This window comes from Sorex fumeus, unplaced genomic scaffold, assembly GCF_029834395.1.
Source record: "Sorex fumeus unplaced genomic scaffold, SorFum_2.1 ptg000006l, whole genome shotgun sequence".
Classification (NCBI taxonomy): Eukaryota; Metazoa; Chordata; class Mammalia; order Eulipotyphla; family Soricidae; genus Sorex; species Sorex fumeus.
In genome coordinates this window covers 56,551,691-56,574,126 of record NW_026606063.1, presented here as the reverse complement: position 1 = coordinate 56,574,126, position 22,436 = coordinate 56,551,691, and the positions used below count along the sequence as shown (strand labels likewise).

The window sequence follows — 22,436 nt, the reverse complement described above, 5'->3', positions numbered from 1 at the left end:
ATTTTGGCTAGGGTTTTCATCATAAAGGGGTGCTGGATCTTATCAAATGCTTTCTCTGCATCTATTGATATGATCATATGCTTTTTATCTTTTCTTTTGTTGATATGGTGGATTATGTTGATTGATTTCCGAATGTTGAACCATCCTTGCATCCCTGGGATGAATCCTACTTGGTCATGGTGTATGATCTTTTTAATGAGTAGTTGGATTCTATTTGCTAGTAGTTTGTTGAGGATCTTTGCATCTGTGTTCATCAGGGATATCGGCCTGTAATTCTCTTTCTTTGTGGTATCTCTGTCTGCTTTTGGTATCAGTGTGATATTTGCTTCGTAGAAACTGTTTGGAAGTGTTTTTGATATTTCGATTTCGTGGAAAAGCTTAAAGAGCATTGGGAGTAAGTCCTCTTTAAAGATTTGGAAGAATTCACTAGTGAATCCATCCGGGCCAGGACTTTTGTGCTTGGGGAGACTTTTTATTACCATTTCAATTTCCTTGATGGTGATAGGTCTGTTCAGGTATTCCAGGTCTTCTTGGTTCAGCCTTGGGAGTCTGTAGGAGTCTAGGAATTTATCCATTTCCTCGAGGTTTTGATGTTCCGTGGCATAAAGCTTCTCAAAGTACTCCCTGAGGATCCTCTGAATTTCTGTGGTTTCTGTTGTAATGACCCCCTTTTCATTTCTGATTCGGTTTATTAGGGTTTTCTCTCTCCCTTTCTTTGTGAGTTTTGCTAGAGGCTTATCGATCTTGTTAATTTTCTCAAAGAACCAGCTCTTGGTTTCATTGATCTTTCGGATTGTTTTTTGGGTTCCATCTCGTTAATCTCTGCTCTGAGTTTTATTATTTCCTTTCTCCTGTTCGGGTTGTGTTCCTTTTTTTGGTCCTTCTCCAAGCTCTTAAGCTGTGAGGTTAGGTTACTTATGTGTGCTCGCTCCTCCTTCCTGAGGAATGCTTGTAGAGCTATAAACTTTCCTCTTAACACAGCCTTTGCTGTGTCCCATAAGTTTTGGTAACTCGTGTTCTCATTTTCATTCGTTTCTAGGAATCTTTTGATTTCCTCTTTGATTTCCTGTCTAATCCACTCGTTGTTCAATAGTGCACTGTTTAATTTCCAGGTGTTTGATTTAGTTTTCTGTTTTTGTGTGTGATTTACTTCTAATTTCAGCGCATTATGGTCTGAGAAGATTGTTGATACAATCTCTACCTTCTTAATTTTATGGAGGCATGTTTTGTGGCTCAGCATGTGGTCTATCTTGGAGAATGTTCCATGTACGCTTGAGAAGAATGTGTATTCAGCTTTTTGTGGATGAAGTGTCCTGTATATATCTACTAAGTCCCTTTCTTCCATTGTTTCCCTCAAATGAAGTATGTCCTTGCTAAGCTTGAGTCTGGTTGATCTATCAAGAGGTGACAAAGCAGTGTTGAAGTCTCCCACTATTATTGTGTTGCTATTGATGTCTTTTTCCAAATCTATGAGTAGTTGTTTTAAGTACTTTGCTGGTCTCTCATTAGGTGCATATACATTTATTATTGTAAGTTCTCCCTGTTGTACAGATCCTCTGATCAATAAGTAATGGCCTTCACTGTCTCTTATGACCTTCCTCACTCTGAAATCGATGTGGTCTGATATAAGGATGGCTACCCCAGCTTTTTTATGGGAGCTGTTTGCCTGTAGGATTGTTTTCCAGCCTTTGACTCTGAGTCTGTGTTTGCTTTGATTATTGAGATGCGTTTCTTGCAGGCAGCAGAATGTTGGGTTCAATTTTCTAATCCATCCTGCCACTCTATGTCTTTTAATTGGTGCATTTAGCCCATTGACATTGAGAGAGATTATTGTTATGGGATTTTGTCCCATTGTTATGTTAAAATTTGGTGTATTTGAGGGGCCTTTCTTGCCTTAAAGTAGCCCATTTAGTTGTTCTTGTAACCATAGTTTTGAGTCTATGAAGTTCCTGAGCTGTTGTTTGTCTGTGAAACTGTGTGTTGTTCCTTCTATTATGAATGAGAGTCTTGCTGGGAAAAGTATTTTGGGAGAGGCATTTATTTCATTGAGTTTTTTTACTATGTCCCACCACTGTTTTCGGGCCTTGAGGGTTTCATCAGAAAAATCAGCTGTGAATTTTAAGGATGCTCCTTTGTAAGAGATTTCTCTCTTCGATCTTGCTGCTTTCAGAATTTTGTCTCTGTCTAAGGTTTTGGTCATTTTGATCAGAATGTGTCTTGGGGTATTTTTATTCGGATTTCTTCTAGCTGGTACCCTTCGGGCCTCCTGAATGTGGTCACAAGTTTTCTTCAGCTCTGGAAAATTTGTAGCAATGATGTCTTTGACAGTTTCTTCTTCATCGAGGTTTTCTTCCTGTCCCTCTGGGACTCCAATAATTCTTATGTTACCCCTCTTGGCTTCATCACGATCTTCTCTTGCCATCTGTTCCCGAATTGTGAGTCTCTTTTCCATTTTCTGCTCTTTTCTGGAGAGTCTCTGAACTTCATCTTCGAGCTCACTGATTCTGTTCTCAGCCGCTGTTACTCTGCTGCTGAGGCCTTCCACTGAGCTTTTCAATTCGCCTACGAGATTTTTCAGGTCTGACATTTCTGATTGCATTTTCCTCATTTCTGCCTTCAGATCCTCTTGTCTTCTATTGGCATTGCTTTCCATTGTTTCTTTTAATTCCCTAAGCATCCTAAGTAGCTCCCTTCTGAATTCCTTGTCAGAGAGGTTGTCTAACACTACAGTACTGTTGGTGTCATCTGGGCTAGACTCTTCAATATGAAAGTTTGGTGGGCTTTTGCGTTGCTTTACCATTGTGAGAGGTGTGGTTTAGTCCTTCACGTTCAGTGTTACTATTCTGCTTGATATGCAGTGTGAGTTAAGATAGGCTTATGAGTTATTGGCAACTGTGTTTCTAGTGGCTGAGCTAAACTAGAGAAGTTTCTATCTAAGAAGTTAGCTTATGGTTCCTATGGCATATGTAGTGGGAAAATATTTCGCGGCCGCGTTAGCGGCCGCGGCTCCGGAAAGAGTCCCTGGCACTGGGCGAGGAGTTGGGAATGTCTCCTGTTTGGAATTGGAGCCGTTCAGCTTTGTTGCCCAGAGCTGGGCCTCTGTGCCCGACCCACGCAGATCAGGGGTTGAAAACCGGCTGTCTAGGGGCTGTTTCTAGCTGCGCGTGCCCAGAGAGGAACCCAGGCCCTTGGGGGCAGGCTGTACCTGTTGGAATTGGAGCCGTTCAGCTTTGTTGCCCAGAGCTGGGCCTCTGTGCCCGTCCCACGCAGATCAGGGGTTGAAAACCGGCTGTCTTGGGGCTGTTTCTAGCTGCGCGTGCCCAGAGAGGAACCCAGGCCCTTGGGGGCGGGCTGTACCTGTTGGAATTGGAGCCGTTCAGCTTTGTTGCCCAGAGCTGGGCCTCTGTGCCCGTCCCACGCAGATCAGGGGTTGAAAACCGGCTGTCTAGGGGCTTTTTCTAGCTGCGCGTGCCCAGAGAGGAACCCAGGCCCTTGGGGGCGGGCTGTACCTGTTGGAATTGGAGCCATTCAGCTTTGTTGCCCAGAGCTGGGCCTCTGTGCCCGTCCCACGCAGATCAGGGGTTGAAAACCAGCTGTCTAGGGGCTGTTTCTAGCTGCGCGTGCCCAGAGAGGAACCCAGGCCCTTGGGGGCGGGCTGTACCTGTTGGAATTGGAGCCGTTCAGCTTTGTTGCCCAGAGCTGGGCCTCTGTCTGTCTTTATATCTTAGTCATCATTTCTTTTGAGGTACAGAAGCTTCTTAGTTTAATGTAGTTTCATTTGTTTATCTTTGCTTCCACTTGCTTGGTCAGCAGTGTATTCTTCCTTGAAGATTCCTTTAGCTTCAATGTCATGGAGGCTTCTGTCCACATTTTTCTTCATGTATCTTAAGGATTCAGGTTTGATGGAGACTGGCACACATCAAAAATAACAAGAGCACCCGATGTGTGCATGTTTGGAGAAAGGGACTCTTCTTCATTGTTGCTGGGAAAGCCATTCCTCAAAAAGCTAGAAATCAAGCTTCCATACAATTTAACAATATCAGTTCTGGTAATATACCCCAGGAGGCTCAAAACCACACAGCAGAAATGCTATCTGTGCTTCTATGTTCACTCCAGCTCTATTCACAATAGCCAGAATCTGGAAACAACCCCAGTGCTGGAGAACAGATGACAGGATAAAGAAACTATGGTATATCTACACAATGGAATACTATGCAGCTGTTAGGAAAAATGAAGTATGAAATTTGCTTATAAAAATGGACATAAAGAGTATTTTGCTAAGTGAAATGAGTTAGAGAGGAACATACATAAAATGACTGCACTAATCAGTGGAATATAAAATAATATAATATTAGACTAACACCTAAAGACAGCAGGGACAAGGGCCAGGAGGATTGATTCAAAGTTGGAAGCCTGCCTCAAATTCTGGGGGAGAAAGAAATTGGGGTAGAGAAGAGACCACTATAACAAGGATAGCTGGAAATGATCACTCTGGATAATAATTGCATGCTGAAGATAAAGGAGTAAGCATGATAACCTCTCAATACCTGTATTCCAAAACATAATGCCTAAAATGAGAGAGAGAGAAAGAGAAAGAGAGAGAGAATGAAAGTGCCTGCCATAAGACATAAATACCCATATGTAGAGAGATAAAGAGGGAAATTGTCTGCCATAGAAACAGGGGGAATGGTGGGATGGGGGAGGGGAGGGATACTAGGGACATTGGTGGTGGAAAATGTACACTGGTGGAGTGATGGGTGTTCGATCATTGTCTGACTGAAACTCAAACACAAAAGTTTTGTAACTGTAGCCATGGTGATTCAGTTTTAAAAAAAAGTGTTTGCCATGGAGACAGACTAGGGAGAGTATGGTGGGAGGGAAACTGGGACATTGGTGGTGGGAAATGTACACTGGTGAAGGGGTGGGTGTTAGAACACTGTATGACAGAAACCGGATCATGAAAAGCTTTGTAACTCTGTATCTTACGATGATTCAATAAAAATAAATAAATAAAAGATTAACATCACCACCCATTTCACCCAATGAATGCTGATGTTGGATTATACTCATACAAAAGATTGTACTCAAATGTTCATAGTTTTATTTTTAATAACCTAAACTTGAAAACATCTCATATTTATTTGTCAACAGGTGACCAATTTTTTAGTATTCAATAGAAGAGTAATAAAAATGAGTGAAGCTAAAAAAAATTTTATGAGTCAAGAAAGCTCACAAAAAGTTACATTTATATTAAACTCTAAAAAATGAAACAGGAAACAAATGAGTAGTTGCTTGGGATTGTAGGAGAGGAGGTGTAACAGATTTATAGTGGAGCACAAGGAAACTTTGGGAGTGATGTTTTTATCTTGATCACAGACATTTTCAAAGATGTGAATGGCAGTTATCCAAATGATACACATGACATGCATTCAGTTTATTGTATGTGAACTATACATCAGTAAAACTGCTTAAGCTGGAATAATATATGAATTATATGAAATTCTTCCGAGTCTTGTTCTTCTGAGAGAGTTGACATTCTATTGCAAATGTTTAATGTTTGAAACTCATAATTTTTTCACTTCTCATTTTGGCAGAATGAAGATATAACCATTTTAATTAAAGAACTGGAGCAGGGACGCAGTGACCTGGAGAAGTTGCAAGACCTCTATTTGGAGTCTTTGGTGATGGACTGGTGGTACAACAGTGTAAAGGAAAGAAATGAGTGAGTAAGCTGAATTTCTTCTTCCCTGGTGTTGGGGGTCCTGTAGATGATTTGCTCACTCCAAGGCTTTGAAAGATTTAATTGGTTTTTAAAAAAGCCACATAGAATATTTTTTTTAAAAAAAATAGAAAACATAACAAAGGAATTTAGTAACTCTTTTTGAAGAGGCCACATACTCTCATGTAAGTTCTGAAATCCAGGTCAGCACCATGAGTAGTGAATGTGTCTTCTTCTCTACCCACATGGGATGGGCCCCTCAATCCCAGAAATGACAGAGAAATGCAGTGTTATTTCATACTGAAGAGAATTTGACTCTGATGGGAGTTGCTGAAAAGTCTGACTACACTGTATGGCTCTGATAGATCATCTGCCTACACCCATCCATTGCTGAGTCTGTTTTTTTCATCTTTGAAACAGTGGCTGTGTTGACAGAATTTGTAACAGATAATTTCTCTGGTCTTTTCCTATCCCATATTCAAATGTACATCTAATTAGTTTTGAAGTCAAAATCAGAATCACCCAATCATCTCTGAAAATGCACCAAATATTATAAAATGATATGATGTTGCATAGACACTCAACTCTCACTGCTTCACATATATTCTTTCAAGAGAATACCTTTATATTTTAAAAGTATAAGTAAAATGGAGAGAAGTTGAAAACACATTTATTTATGAGGATTTTTTCCTTCATTGAAATTCTAGATTTTCCTCTCAGCAAATTAAGCCACTATGACTGGAGGCACGATATAGAATAAGTAAAAATGTCTGTATCATGTAATTTTCAAGTGTTTGTTTGGGAAAGCTCACATATATCTTCTAAATTCAAAGGATTTGCATAAGTAAACTAAGAATCAAACAAATGGGTGATCCTTTGGTGCAAATTATGTTCTCTGAACTTTGGACCAGTACCTTGTTATCTTACCGTTGTTTAATCAAACTGAAAATCTCAGGACAAAAATGACCAGCTGTGTTAGGATGTTGTCTTGGTAGTTTGTATGTGCTATTGATAAAGCCATGTATGAATTTGTTCCCTCCACCCCGCACCCCAATAAGTTTTACAGTCTAGAAAAAAGATGGTTGGAGAGTTCAAATGAGGGATTTTCAGATACCTAGTAAGGGCTCAGAAACAGTATCAAGAAGAATAAAAGACAGAGCAACCTTGGTCTATAGACATTGTGCTTCTATACATCTTTATAATAACCTTAGGAAAAGTTGGTTCACCTTCTCAGCTGTGGTTGAAAGTAAATTGCTGTACTTCCTCAAATTTTTGCCACAATGATTTGGCCTGAGAGTTTCACTTTTTTGTATTGTATAAAAGCTATCTGTTCAATCCTTCAGTTAGAGAAGCTGATATCTGCAGTTTTCTGGTTTGCTGCTGGCTCTCCCTTCTGTTGATCAACTCTGTGAGGTTGATGGATAGCTCAAGTTTCCTCCAGTTTATGGTAAGAAAGCAACCAGCCAAAGTCACACAAGTAGGTTGTAAGAGAGTTGTGGTGTGAGCCATATCTAATGATACTGGGCTAAGGTTAAGTTTTTGTGTATGTCAATAATTCATCCTTATCCACTTTTCTTCATGGAACAGAAGATTCTTCCTCTGTTACCCATATTGACAGAGTCAGGGGCACATTTCTTTAAATTAGTGACATCAACATAATTGTATTGATTTACCTTCTTGATAAACTTTTATATTACGTTATATTTTTGTGTGTGTGTTTGTGTTTTTTCTTCCCTTTGTCTACCTTTTAATTTAAATCAAAACAGGCATCCAAAAGAAACCTCTCCTAAGGATTTGACCCCAGAAAAATGTACACAGCATCTCTCTGGCATTAAATCAGCGCTGCTGTCCTCCCTAGATATGATAAAAATACAGAGGGACGCTTCAAATAAAAAGACTCAGAAAAAGAAAGTCCTCCATGCAGGTATCAGTGAATATGTTTGGAATTTTATTACTGGTTTTCAAAGCAAGAAAAATTTCCTTCAATGCAGGAAGGCAGGAGGGGGAAAAACCATGTTATTTTAAAAGAAGTCTAAATTTGTATTGCTTTGCTTTGTTTGGGGGCTACAGTTGGTGATGGTCAGAGTTTACTCCTGGCTCTGTGCTCAAGGCTTACTCTTGTCAGGGTTCGGGGACCATATAGAGTGCCAGTTCCGGGGATTGAACCTGGGTTGGCTACATGAGAGGCAACCATCCTCCCTGCTGTACTATCTATCTGACCAAGGTGTTATAATTATTATCTGTCATCAAATATTATTTATAAATCTTATGGTAAAATAATAATCTATTTTATGTACCGCATTTTTGCTTCCCTTTGCTCTTCCCAATTCTCCAGAATTTCCTTCATCATTTTAATCTTGTTTTAAAAAGTTTTTATGTCATTCTTCTTACTAACTAAAAATCTTTTTCTATTTTTTGTATAGGAATACATTTAATTTTTTTCATTTTTGAAGGACATTTTTTACCATATTCAGAATTTGCAGTTGTTTTCTTCCCTTCAGATAGCTGAAAAATCTTATGCCTCTTCTGTTATTATCTAAATTGATATTCTTCTTTAGATACTCTTTTTTCCCCTCTCTAGCTACTTTTAAATGTTTCTCTTCTGTAAAGTTTTAAAAAATAATATATCTTCATCTGAACGTTTTGTATTTATTCCGCTTTTGAGTTTATTCTGTTCAACTTCTTGGATTAGCACGTCAAGTCTTCCATCAAATTTGGGATGTTTTGTTCTATCATTTCTTAAAATAATTTCTCTCAGGGCTGGAATGATAACAGAGCAGGTAGAGCGTTTGCCTTGCACACAGCTGACCGGATTCAATTCCCAGCATCCCATATGGTCCCCTGAGCACCACCAGGAGTAATTCCTGAGTACAGAGCCAGGAGTAAACCCTGTGTGACACAACCCCCCTCAAAAAATTCTCAATTCCACTATTTTTGTTGTTTATTGGGGGTTTTATTATAACAGCATGATTTACAAATTTAATAATACAGTTGTTTCAGACATTCAGTGTTCCAACACCAATTCCAACACCAGAGTGACCTTCCCTCCACCACTGTTCCCAGTTTCTCACCCACCATCCAAGCCTGCCCCCTTAGCAGGCACAAATTTACTTCATATTGCTTGTTACAACAAAATGTCAAATGTAGCACTGCCCTCCCATTGTTCATCGATTTGCTCTAGTGGGCACCAGTAATGTCTCCATTGTGAGACCTGTTGTTACTGTTCTTGGCATAACAGATACGCCACGGGGTGCTTGCCAGGCTCTGCTGTGTGGGTGGGATACTCTTGGTAGTTTGCTGGGCTCTCCGAGGGGGACAAAGGAATTGAACCCAGGTTGGCTCCTGCCCGGGTGTGACCCAAAGAGCCAAAAATAAATAAATAAAGGAGACCACATGGCAAATGTAATTATTAAAAAATAGATCAGTAAAAATAATTTTTGATCATTGTATTTCATAATGGTGTTACTAAAGTCATTGCCTGACTATAAAATCAATACCCAAAAGTCCATGGCTTTCCTATACGCAAATAGTGTGAGAGAAGAAAATAACATGAAGAAAACAGTCCCGTTCACAATTGTGCCCCAGAAAATCAAATACCTATGAATTAGCTTAACTAAGGAAGTTCAGGACCTGTACAAAGAAAACTACAAAACGCTGCTTCAGGAAATAAAAGAGGACGCGAAGAAATGGAAAAATATCCCCTGTTCATGGATTGGGAGAATTAACATTGTCAAAATGGCAATACTTCCCAAAGCACTGTACAAATTCAATGCGATCCCTATTATGATACCCATGGCATTCTTCAAAGAAATGGAGCAAACACTCTTAAAATTTATATGGAACAATAAGCCCCCACGAATAGCTAAAGCAATTCTTGGGAAAAAGAAAATGGGAGGAATTAACCTCCCGAACTTCAAACTCTACTACAAAAGTAAGATCAAAATGGATCAAAGACCTCAACATCAGGCCGGAATCCATAAGGTACATTGAAGACAAAGTTGTCAAAACCTTCCATGACATTGAAGCTAATGGTATCTTCATAGATTTCACGCCACTGGCCAAGCAAGTGAAAGCAGAGATAGACAAATGGGACTATCTTAAACTAAGAAGCTTCTGCACCTCCAAAGAAACAGTGACCAAAATACAAAGAAAGTCTACAGAATGGGAAAAGATATTCGCTGAATACACATCCGACAAGGGGTTGATATCAAGGATATACAAAGTACTGGTTGGACTCCACAAGAAGAAAACATCCAACCCCATCAAAAAGTGGGGTGACAGAATGAAAAGAAACTTTCTCAAAGAAGAAATCTGAATGGCTAAAAGGCACATGAGAAAATGCTCTACATCATTAATCATCAGGAAGATGCAGATCAAAATAACAATCAGATATCATTTCACACCACAGAGACTGGCCCACATCCAAAAGAACAAAAGCAACCTGTGTTGGCGCAGATGTGGCGAGAAAGGGACCCTCCTTCACTGCTGGTGGGAATGCCGACTGGTCCAACCCTTTTGGAAAACAGTATGGATGACTCTCAAAAAATTAGAAATTGAGCTCCCACTAGACCCAGCAATACCACTCCTGGGAATATACCCCGGAGAGGCAAAAAATTATATTCGAAGTGACATCTGCACTTGTTTGTTCATTGCAGCACTGTTTACAATAACTAGAATATGGAAAAAACCTGAGCGCCTGAGAACAGATGACTGGTTAAAGAAACTTTGGTACATCTACACCATGGAGTACTATGTAGCTGTTAGAAAAAATGAAGTCATGAAATTTACATACAGGTGGTACTACATGGAAAATATCATGCTAAGCGAAATGAGCCAGAAAGAGAGGGACAGACATAGAAAGATTGCATTCATCTGGGTAACATAAACTAACAAAATAAGAGACTAACACCCAAGAATAGCTGTGATAAATACCAGGAGGTTCACTCCATGGCTTCGAGGCCAGCTTCACTCTTTAGGGGTAAAGGCAGCTCAGATAGAGAAGGGAGCACCAAATAAAGGGTGCTGGGAAGATCTGCCCAGGATAGAAGATGCATGCTGAAAGTAGACTATAGATCAAACATGATTGCCACCCAATGCCTCTTCTGCAAACCACAGCACCCAAAAGGAGAGAGAGAACAGAAGAGAGTGCCCTGCCACAGAGGCAGGGTGGGATGGGGAATGTGGGGGGGGGGGGGGTAGGAGGGATACTGGGATTAGTGGGGGTGAAGAACGGGCACTGGTGGTGGGATGGGTACTTGATCATTGTATAACTGAAACCCAAGCACAAAAACTTGTACGTCTACAAGTGTACCTCATTGTGTTTCACTAATAAAAAAAAAATAAAGTCATTGCCCGAGGATTTACTGAGCTGGGTAGTGCTAGTTGAGCCTTCTGTGTTATGTTTATTCTCAGTAGCTTTGTAGTACCCTATGCAACTTTCCCATCAAATTTGCTGTGCTTCTGCTGAGTTCCACTTTCTCTTTTATATTTTGATACTGATTATATGAATACTGAAAGTTTTGTTATATCTCTTAAAATCTCCAGATTTCTATTTATTTCCCATACTCAAGTTCTCTTGTACATCTGTCCTGTCAACTGCAATGTATTATTAGAGTGTCCCAACACATTTTTTTCTTTTTTTTTTAGTTTTACTATTTCCATTTGGAAATTTATTTTGTAACTTTTCTTCACCGAGATTCTATTCATTTACATCAAGATATTTATGATAATTGTTGAAACATTTTGTGCTAATTTCTTTGAAATCCATTAACTAAATAATTCATCTTTTAAATTAGCTTGGAGTTGGAATCATGCAAAATTTGATTTTGTTGGTTTTTGTTATGATGGGTGATTTTTAAAAAGCATCCTAAATGCTTTGTCTCTTATGATAGGGTCTCTGGGTTTTATTTCAACCAATTATTTTGGAAGTATCTGTCCTGTTTAATGTTAGCACATCAGCATTAGTCTGCTCTTTTAGACTATGGTTCAATGGCTGGATAATTTTCATAGCATTGTGGCATTATTTTGGTGGTTTCAATGCTTGTCCATCACTAATTGGGCTCCTATAGGTGTCTTCTGGTGCAGTTAGAGGAGTTGCAATCACTTACCCAACACTAAGTCTTGGGTGTCCACAGATTTTTTTCTTTGGAAGTAAGAACACTCCCAAGCCCACAAAACCAAGAGAATTTTTAGAAAGGGGTTTCTTGCTATAGCTTGATCCCTCTTGAATGTACTGTTCACTTATACCAGGTGTCTCTGTTCAGAGAGGAAGATCTTAGGCCCATGGGGATAAGAAGGTTTCCCCAAATGGGGTATTTCTCTGGATACCTTCTTTTTGCCAGTCCAGCCCACCCATTCCAAAAAATTTTTTCTAGAGGTGGTACTTGTTACTCATCCTAAATATTTTAACGGCCTCCTGATATTTCCAGCATTCACTTGACTTAGTATTCTTACTATTAATAGAAAACTTCTCAATTTTTATTTTGTTTCAACTTGTTTTTTCTTTAATTTAATTTTTACAAATTAGTTCACAATATTTGATTACATTCAATATTCGAACACCAATCCCACCACCATTACACCTTTCCACCACCATATTTCAGGAGTTTCCATCCCTAACCCAAATCCCTTCCCCAAAGCAGAGTCAAAATAATTTATTTAGTATTGTTCGTTATGAAAAACTGCTGAAAGTGATCCAAAAAAGTTTATTAAGAGGAAAGCGTGTGAAGATTGTTGTATTTAACCCAGGGGCCATCTAGCCCTTCTACAAGAGATCACTAACATGCTGTAAGATTCAGCCTTATCTGTAAAATAAATATTTCCTTCTAAGATTAGTTGCCTTTTACTTTAAACCCCATCAAATGCTGTGCACTACTGTTGGAATATTAGTGTCAAGTATGAGATGTTGCACAGTCCCATTTGTTGCCAAGCAGTTCTGGAGGTTTTCAGCTGCCAAGGCTGGGTCCTTGGGGCAGGGAGGGGCCTCACCTGCCCCCCACCCCCCGCCTTCCAGTTGCCCCAAATGAAACAGCCTGGCACAAGATCCAAGAGCATGGTTATAACAAGTCGTTTTATGCTCTCTTCTGAGTGAAGGACAATGAGTCTCTGGATCGTGGTTGTTGACGAAATTATCTGGTGCCAGCTAGAGGTGACTTATGGGTGTGACTGCTGAGATGTCAGAAACAGGGGGAAGTGGGGGGAAGGTCACCCATTCCAGGTTCTGTTGAACCTGGAGTTTTCAGTCACAAGTCCTGCATACCTGGGCTTTCTTTGGATTCACATGTGGGTGAGGCTCAGCCTGAGCATGTGGAGAGCAGCCGTGGCATGGCAGCAGTTGAGTTCTGGAAGTTTTCGGCTGCTGGGGCTGGGTCCTTGGGCAGGGATTGTTTTAACTTTTGGAGGGAAAGTCTCCCAATCCTTTCTCAGAAGGTCCATGGGCCTCTCCCAGTTATTCTTAGTCAAGTGACCTAGTGGTTTGGTGAAAGGACCTGAGAATGCAGCACTTCTTGGGCCTTGTCCTGCTGGGGGTTATGTGGGGGCCTCTAGACCTTGCCTCTAGACGTGGCAATGTTCAAAAAACTGTGTGGTGCCAGGGATTGAACCAAGTTCTGTTGTATGCAAGACATATGCCTTAACTCCTGTACTTTCTTTCCAGTGGTTTTAGTTTTTCAATAACATTTGTTTTTCAAGTGTAGTGAATGTATAAATATATAGAGGTGGGTGAATAGTTAAATATTTTATTTTGCTGGCAGAGAAGTATGTTTTTATTTAATATTTAAAATATTTGTAAATTATTACTGTGTTTTTAGAAACTTTTGGAGCAAAGTTTAATTTTTGTTTTGGCTCACCTGTATAAAATGGTTGGTTTTGTCTTGCTGATTTGGGTCAGGGTGATCTCCAGAGTATCATCGGGGCATGAAGGAATTCAATTTTCCTAAATAAATCATTTATTTAGTTTGATGACTTGGTAGCCAAGAAAATTTATTCTTTTTTAATTCTTTGTTATAGAGGTAGCTAAGATAGGAGTTCTCCTGATGGCTAGAAAAACAATGAATCATATAAATAACACTCCTATTTCCATGTATGGATACTCTCCTGTTCAATAGACAATTTTTAGACTATTAACTAATTTTCAAAGTTTTTCATTTCATACAAGGATGGTAAGTACCTTCATGTTGAAAATCAGGATACTACATAAAGCCTTGGTACTTGAACCTCTTTATTTTGAAGGCCATAACACATATGCAATTGGTGTAGCTTATGTAATCTCAGATTAAAAGTAATCAGGATATCTTGGTACAAGCTTATTCTTTATAGTGCACAGACTAAAAGTCAATATTTGTTGAGTCTGCTGGATGTTTGAAGAAAGCCAAGAGGGGGGTACAAGGTATAAAATAATGTAAGTAGGGTCCAGAGAGATAGTACAGCAGATAAGGTTCTTGCCTTGCATGTATCCAACCTAGGTTTGATCCCTAGCATCCCATATGGTCCCCTGAGAATCAACAGGAATGATTCCTGAGTGCAGAGTCAGAAATAAACCCTGCGGTCATATTGCCAGATGTGAACCCAAAATGAAAATAAATGATATAAGTAATTGTTTTAACAGCATTGGTGGTAGGCAGAGTTTCTAAAAATGCTCTGCCAAAGACATTCTGCTCCAAATTTTCCTGTGATTATGTTTTGTTGAGTTTTAGGGATCCATTATACTCTTATGAGACCTTAAAAGCAGTTATTTTTCCAGCTGATGACAGGGTCAGAAACCTGGAGCCTGAGTTAATTCAGTGGACCTCTGCTGGTTTGCAGATGGAGAAGACTAACTGTGAATGTCTGTGCGTTAGGAGATGAGAGAGGTTACCTGTCGGAGGAAATAAGAAAATAGAAACTCAGTCCTAAAACTGCAAGGAATTTAATTCTACCAGCAGCCTAAATGAATTTGGAAGCATATTTCTTTCCAAGAGACAAAAATTAGTGGAACAACTCCTTATCATAGTCTTCAGTCAGTGCCAGGACTCTGCTCCAGGGGTTGGGAAACCTAGTTTCTCTGTAAGACTCCAGGGAAATAGTTGTATCTAATGAAGCATCGTCTTCCATTGACAATTCCTATAACCCCTCTTTTTGTGTTACCAACAGAATCAACCAAAACTAGCATGCTGAGAAATCAGCTCTCCATGAGCAAGAACTTAACTAACAGTGTGAGGAGTGACAGTCTTTCCAGTTCCAGCAACTGGAGCTCTGCAGAAGACAAAGGCAAGCCAAAATTGGGTTCTCCTGGAAGCACAGGCTGACCATCCTTTCCTAGTGTACCTTCTCCTGAAAGAACTGAGTATAGTACATTTGGGGTGGGAGAGACAATCTTACATGGATCCAGATTGATTCCTATTTCAAGAACTCTTGGTTTTTTCTTTTCTTCATTCACACTTGAGCCATTCAATGAACCCTTCATATTGTCAATCTTTTGTGGGTTAAGTGTAAGGAAAAATATGACTATTCCAATTTTTTATTACAAATGACAAAATACTATTCTTAAATGCTAATTTTTGAAAATTTTAATTCCTGTAGTACTTTCATATCTCGAATTATTGATAAAGGATGATGTCACTTTTATATAATGAATGCATGTATATACAGACACAGATACACACACACACAGTCCTCTGAGTGATAAAAGCAAATGAATGACCACTTTACACCTGTGGTTGTTCAGTTAAGACTTTAATAAAAGTCTAATTTATTCAGTACTGATCAGTATGACTGTTCCTTGGTTTCAATTAAACAACTGTATTTTTAAAGTTTGTTTTAAGCACAATCCTTAAAGTTGTTTCATAGGATGAGTTGGATATTTATCCTAGGAGAGGAGGTTTTCTGAGGCTTTTAACTAACTCACTTCTAAATATCTGTCTTGATGCTTTGATTAACTAGATACTTTTCTTCTTTTTATTAATCCAAGTTAAAAGGCCCTCCCGTTGATCGTTGATTTGCTCGAGCGGGCCCAGTAACGTCTCCATTGGAGACTTTGTTGTTACTGTGTCTGGCATATCGAATACTCTCGGTAGCTTGCCGGGCTCTCCGAGAGAGGCGGAGGAATCGAACTCGGGTCGGCCATGTTGGCCGCGTGTAAGGCGAACGCCCTACCCGCTGTGCTATCGCTCCAGCCATGTAAGAATATATGTCAGCACCCTAAACATTAATTTTAAACTTTAAATCCACAACTAAGTAGGACTGGAAAGGGATTTAGATTTTCTATGTACAGTTAAGGAGGAATAAAGCAACTAAAATCTCAATCAAGATTTTCCTATATAATTTGAGGGTGACATTTGTTAATATTTTTTATATTATATGATTTTGGAAAATGACTGATTTCATTCTCTATAGAAATCTATTTTAATGTATGTGGAGTGAGGTAAATACACAACAATGACAGAAACATGATTACCTATTGGTCTTTAGTGTCAATTAAAAATTAATCTTGACAGAACTCCACTCTGACAGATCAATATCTTCTGATATATGACCCATTAACTAGCACTAACCCATTTTAATTTTGATGTAAACCCCACAAATGAGGAAATTACATAGTTGTCATTTTCCCTTCCACAGAAATAAACATTCTGATGGCAAATGAATGTTCAGATGACAAATCTTTCAGAACAGTGACTGGAGAAAGGAGTGGTGATTGTGACCTAAAGTGAGTGCCTTAAATTTGCTGGATGATGTGTTATTTTATTTTTACAAATATTTTTTGTGTGTTTGTGGGTTTTTTTTTGGTGTGTGCTTTTTTGCCACACCTCCCAGTGGTTACTCCTAGCTCTGTGCTCAGAATCACTCCTGGCGGTATTTGGGGACCAAATGTGTCTGGGAACTGAACCCAGGTCAGTTGTGTGCAAGGCGAGCATCCTACCCACAGTCACTCAGCCCTGTTGTTGTTGACTTTTTAATATCACAGTCTTTTGTTCTTAGTTCGTCAGGTCTATCTACAGCATCCTGGCTCAATATTCATGGCTTAGTTGCCAAGAAACTCACCATTAAGGATGTCTTCTCAGAGACCTCAGTGCCTCTCTGCTCCACCTATGTTCCCTTTATGGGCAAAAGTTTTATTTCTACAATCGTTCAGGAGGTAAGCTGATTTTCTCTCTACCACATTTGAGATATCTTCCATACCTGCTCCCAACAAAAGTAGTACATTTCTATTTACCTTACAATGGCAACAGAAATATATTTCAATTATTGGGAAAACATTATTAAAGCAATTAAAAAGGAAAGAGAGTTCTTAAGCACTTTTTTATTTCAGGCTAAGAAACTGGCCTCTTTGGGTTTTCAGTTTATGACTAGTCAGTGTTTGTGTGGAGCTTTATTTATTTATTTATTTTTTAATTTTATTGAATCACCGTGAGATAGTTACAAGCTTTCATGTCTGGGTTATAATCACACAGTGATCAAACACCCATTCCCTCCACCAGTGCACATTCCCGACAACCATATCCCAGGTATACCCCCCTTCCCCACCCTCCCCCGGCCTCCATGGCAGACATGATTCCCCATAATCTCTCTCTACTTTTGGGCATTATGGTTTGCAATACAGACCCTGAGAGGCTATCATGTTTAGTCCTTTATCTACTTTCTTCACACATCTCCCATCCCGACCAATTCCTCCAGTCATCTTTTTCTAAGTGATCCCTTCTCTATTCCAGCTGCCTTCTCCCCTTTGCTCATGAGACAGACTTCCAGCTATGGAGCAATCTATCTGTCCTGTGTATGTACTATCCATAGGTGTCAGCTTCATATTATTTTGTTTAATACTCCACAAATGAGTACAGTCCTTCTATGTCTGTCCCTCTCTTTCTGACTCATTTCACTTAGTATGATACTCGCCATGTCTATCCATTTATAAGCAAAGTTCATGACTTCATCTCTCATAGTATTCCATTGTATAGATGTATTAAAGTTTTTTTAATCAGTTGTCTGTTCTAGGGCTCTTGGGTTGTTTCCTTGTATAGGTCCTTCACCTTTTTGGTTAAGCTGATTCCGAAGTACTTGATTTTCAAAGGTACATTGTGAACGAGATTGTTTTTTTTAATGTATCTTTCTTCTCTTTCATTATTTGTATATAAAAAATCCATGGACTTTTGAGTATTGATTTTGTAGCCTTCCACTTTAATAAACCGACGTATTGTTTCTAGGAGCTTTTCTGTAGAATCTTTACTGTTTTCTAAGTATGGTATCATATCATCTGCAAATAGTGATAGTTTGACCTCTTCCTTTCCTATCTGTATTCCCTTGAAACCTTTCTCTTGCCTAACTGCAATGGCCAGGACTTCCAGTACTATATTGAATAGGAGTGGCGAAAATGGGCAACCTTGTCTTGTGCCTGATCTTAGAGGGAGGCTCTCAGTTTTCCCCCATTGAGGATGATGCTTGCTTTAGGCTTGTGGTAGATGGCTTTAACTATATTGAGGAAAGTCCCCTCTATACCCATTTTGGCAATGGTTTTTATCATAAACGGGTGCTGGATCTTGTCAAATGCTTTATCTCCATCTACTGATATGATCATATGCTTTTTATCTTTTCTTTTGTTGATATGATGGATTATGTTCATCAATTTCCAAATGTCAAACCATCCTTGCATCCCTGGGATGAATCCTACTTGGTCATGGTGTATGATCTTTTTGATGAGTCGTTGGATTCCATTTTCTAATACTTTGTTGACGATCTTTGTGTCTGTGTTCATCAGGGATATCGGCCTGTAATTCTCTTTTTTTGTGGTATATTTGTCTGCTTTTGGTATCAGGGTGATGTTTGCTTCGTAGAAACTGTTCAGAAGTGTTTTTGATATTTCAATTTCGTGGAAAAGCTTAAAGAGTATTGGTAGTAAGTCCTCTTTAAAGATTTGGAAGAATTCACTAATGAATCCATCTGGGCCAGGACTTTTGTGCTTGGGGAGACTTTTTATTACCATTTCAATTTCCTTGATGGTAATAGGTATGTTCAGGTATTCCAGGTCTTCTTGGTTCAGCCTTGGGAGTCTCTAGGAATCTAGGAATTTATCCATTTCCTCGAGGTTTTCGTGTTGTATGGCATAAAGCTTCTCAAAGTACTCCCTGAGGATCCTTTGAATTTCTGTAGTTTCTGTTGTAATGACCCCATTTTCATTTCTGATTCGTTTTATTAAGGTTTTCTCTCGCCCTTTCTTTGTGAGTTTTGCTAGAGGCTTATTGATCTTGTTTATTTTCTCAAAGAACTAGCTCTTGGTTTCACTGATCTTTTGGATTGTTTTTGGGGTTTCCATCTCATTAATCTCTGCTCTGAGTTTTATTATTTCCTTCCTCCTGTTCGGATTGGGCTCCTTTTGTTGGTTATTCTCCAAGCTCTTAAGCTGTGAGGTTAGGTTACTTATGTGGGCTTGCTCCTCCTTCCTGAGGAATGCTTGTAGAGCTATAAACTTTCCTCTTAACACAACTTTTGTTTTGTCCCATAAGTTTGGTAACCCGTGTCCACATTTTGTTCATTTCCAGAAAACTTTTGATTTCCTCTTTGATTTCCTTTCTAGGCCACTCGTTGTTCAATAGTGAGCTGTTTAATTTCCAGGTGTTTGATTTAGTTTTCTGTTTGTGTGTGTGATTTACTTCTAATTTCAGCACATTGTGATCTGAGAAGATTGTCAATACAATCTCTATCTCCTTAATTTTATGTATGGAGGTATGTTTTGTGGTTTAGCATGTGGTTTATCTTGGAGAATGTTCCATGCACACTTGAGAAGAATGTGTATTCAGCTTTTTGAGGATGAAGTGTCTTGTACATATATACTAAGTCCCTTTCTTCCATTTTTTCCCTCAGATGAAGTATGTCCTTGCTAAGCTTGAGTCTGGTTGATCTATCAAGAGGTGATAAAGCGGTGTTGAAGTCTCCTACTAGTATAGTGTTGCTATCAATGTCTTTCTCCAAGTCTATGAGTAGTTTTTATAAGTACTTTGCTGGTCCCTCGTTAGGTGCATATACATTTAGTATTCTAAGTTCTTCCTGTTGTACAGATCCCTTGATCAATAAGAAATGGTCTTCACTGTCTCTTGTGACCTTCTTCAGTCTGAAATCAATTTGGTCTGATACTAGGATGGCTACCCCAGCTTTTTTATGGGAGTTGTTTGCCTGTAGGATTGTTTTCCAGCCTTTGACTTTGAGCCTTTGTTTGCTCTTACTATTGAGATGTGTTTTTTTTTTTGCAGGCAGCAGAATGTTGGGTTCAATTTTCTAATCCATCCTGCCACTCTGTGTCTTGTAATGGTACATTTAGCCCATTGACGTTGAGAAAGATTATTGGAAATTTCTTTCTTTGATCTTGCTGCTTTCAGAATTTTGTGTCTATCTAAGGTTTTGGTCATTTTGATCAGGATGTGTCTTGGCATAATTTTATTCAGATTTCTTCTAGCTGGTACCCTTCAGGCCTCCTGATTGTGCCGCCGGGCGGGTACCTGGATGAGTGAGCAGAGGGTGCCCGGAACGGTTCAGCTTTGGGTGCATGTGGTATGCCTCAATTCCCATCCTCCGCAGACCAAGGATGAAAACCAGCCATTCTCGGGGGGTGTAGTTAGATGCGCAGCCCCAGGAAGGGGCCCTGCTGCCAGGCAGGTACCTAGATGAGTGAGCCAGTTGTGTGGAGCTTTAGACATGTCTGAAAACCTTCTAGGTTAGTCTTGTTATCTGAGTGGAATATCAGTCTATATCTAAGAAAAAGCAGAAGTTATGAGAGGGTACATCTTTCCTTAGCTTAAGTTACCTAACTCAACCCTCTCTCCCTTCTTAAAAGTCTCAAAAGGAAAAAGTATGAGTGTGAAGGGGAGGATGTGAGAGGGTAGATGTGAAAAATGCCAATCAGTACCAAAGACTTTCCACTGAATTAGGCAGCAAAGAAGGCCAGGCCCTCAGCAGACTGCCCAAGGATAAAGAACACAAAAGCTTAAGCTTATGAAGATTGAAGCCAGCGCTTCCTGAAAAATATAACAGGAATTTCACGATTTAAATAGAGCTTATCAAGCTTTACAGTCACTGAATGGAAATAATATCCTTAAATGACCTTATAGATAAATATTTGGAAAGGAAATGTAATCTGTTTTGGACTTGCTTCAAAATAGTCCAGATGGCGGGAGTAGTGGAGGGAATAAAGAAGGAGATAAGATTGGCCGTGAGTTGTTACTTGTTAAATTTGGACAGTAAGAATATTGGGTGGAGGAAGACTTATTCTTCTGTCTGCATTGTGCACATATTTGAAGTTTTCCACTATAAAAGTTAAAAAAAAATTAAAGGCAAGACAGCTAAAAAGAAAACAAAAGAAAGATGAAACCTTTATCTAACTGGTCTTTTAATGCTGGAATTTGATGCATCTTGAAGAAACAGATGAACTGGTGGTTTTTCTATCACAGCTGAGAAATTATACAGGTGTTGTCTGTGTACCCCAGGGTGACAGCATGGGTGATTCTCACTGTGGAGGACATGTGTGGCCTTCTGGACTGGTTCTTTGATTTCTTTGCCTTAAGGTCTAGCCCTGGCTATAACCTTTTGTTTGGCAGGTTCTATTTATACCTCAATAAACTCATCCTGATTAGTCAGATACCAATCACTTAAGTTTCATTTCCTTCAGAAGTGATAGGAAGAAACTGAACTCTAGGAAGTATATTGATACTTCTTGTTATTTACATTAATTTTTATTAATATTTTAGGGGTCACGGTCACGGTCCTCCCATTATTCATCAATTTGCTCGAGCGGGCCCAGTAACATCTCCATCGTGAGACTTGTTACTGTGTTTGGCATATTGAATACGGCGAGACACTCTCAGTAGCTTGCCGGGCTCTCCGAGAGGGGCGGAGGAATCGAACTCGGGTCGGCCATATTAACTGTGTGCAAAGCAAACGCCTTACCCACTGTGCTATCGCTCCAGCCCCAGATACCAATCACTTAAGTTTCATTTCCTTCAGAAGTGATAGGAAGAAACTGAACTATAGGAAGTATATTGATACTTCTTGTTATTTACATTAATTTTTGTTAATATTTTAGGGGACAGAGTATATTTACTGAATTTTTGGAAATTCAATTTTCTTGTGCTGTTGTCTTCTTTTAAATCATAAAAATCTCAAGCACTGAAAACTACATTTATCAAAAGGAAAAGGAAAAGGAAAGTATAGATCATAAATCAAAGAAAGAAACCATAAAATAAGATTTATAGACTGACTACATAAAATTTTATTTTGCATAAAGGTGAAATGAAGGCATATATCAGAAAAAAATATTTGTAATGTATATGACAATGTTCTAGAAATAATGCCTTGGACATGTTTTTTAAATATAGATACATATAATTTCATAATTTGTATAGGTAGTGTTCAGTGTGCAGGCACACTTGCACATACACCCGTTCTATAAAGATATAACAAAGATATTTTTTTACTGTAGTAAAAAATCCAGGGCTTGGAGAAAAGGAAAAAAACCAAAGACAAATCATGAGTATATATTTCTTACTGGTAATCAAACCATATGCATTTATAAAATATACAAGTTAGAAAATAATAAAATCTCTGGATCATCAAATTTGTAAGATTAAAATACTAATAAGCAATGTTGCCAGATATAGGACAAAACGAACAGAAGAGAAAGACAATTTTCTAAAAATATATCCAAGATAGTGAAACATACTTATTTTTATAAATGGACCTATGTTTCTTTCTTTAATAT

General features: G+C 38.9%; 1 protein-coding gene across 1 annotated transcript in view; it reads left to right on the top strand.

Annotated features, from left to right (window-relative positions):
* VWA3B (von Willebrand factor A domain containing 3B) overlaps positions 1-22,436 on the top strand; it is a 226,006-nt gene that overhangs the window by 135,652 nt on the left and 67,918 nt on the right. The window contains 5 exon segments of the mRNA XM_056129028.1: positions 5,595-5,722; positions 7,486-7,643; positions 14,849-14,965; positions 16,316-16,403; positions 16,676-16,832. Coding sequence (XP_055985003.1) covers positions 5,595-5,722; positions 7,486-7,643; positions 14,849-14,965; positions 16,316-16,403; positions 16,676-16,832 — 648 coding nt within the window.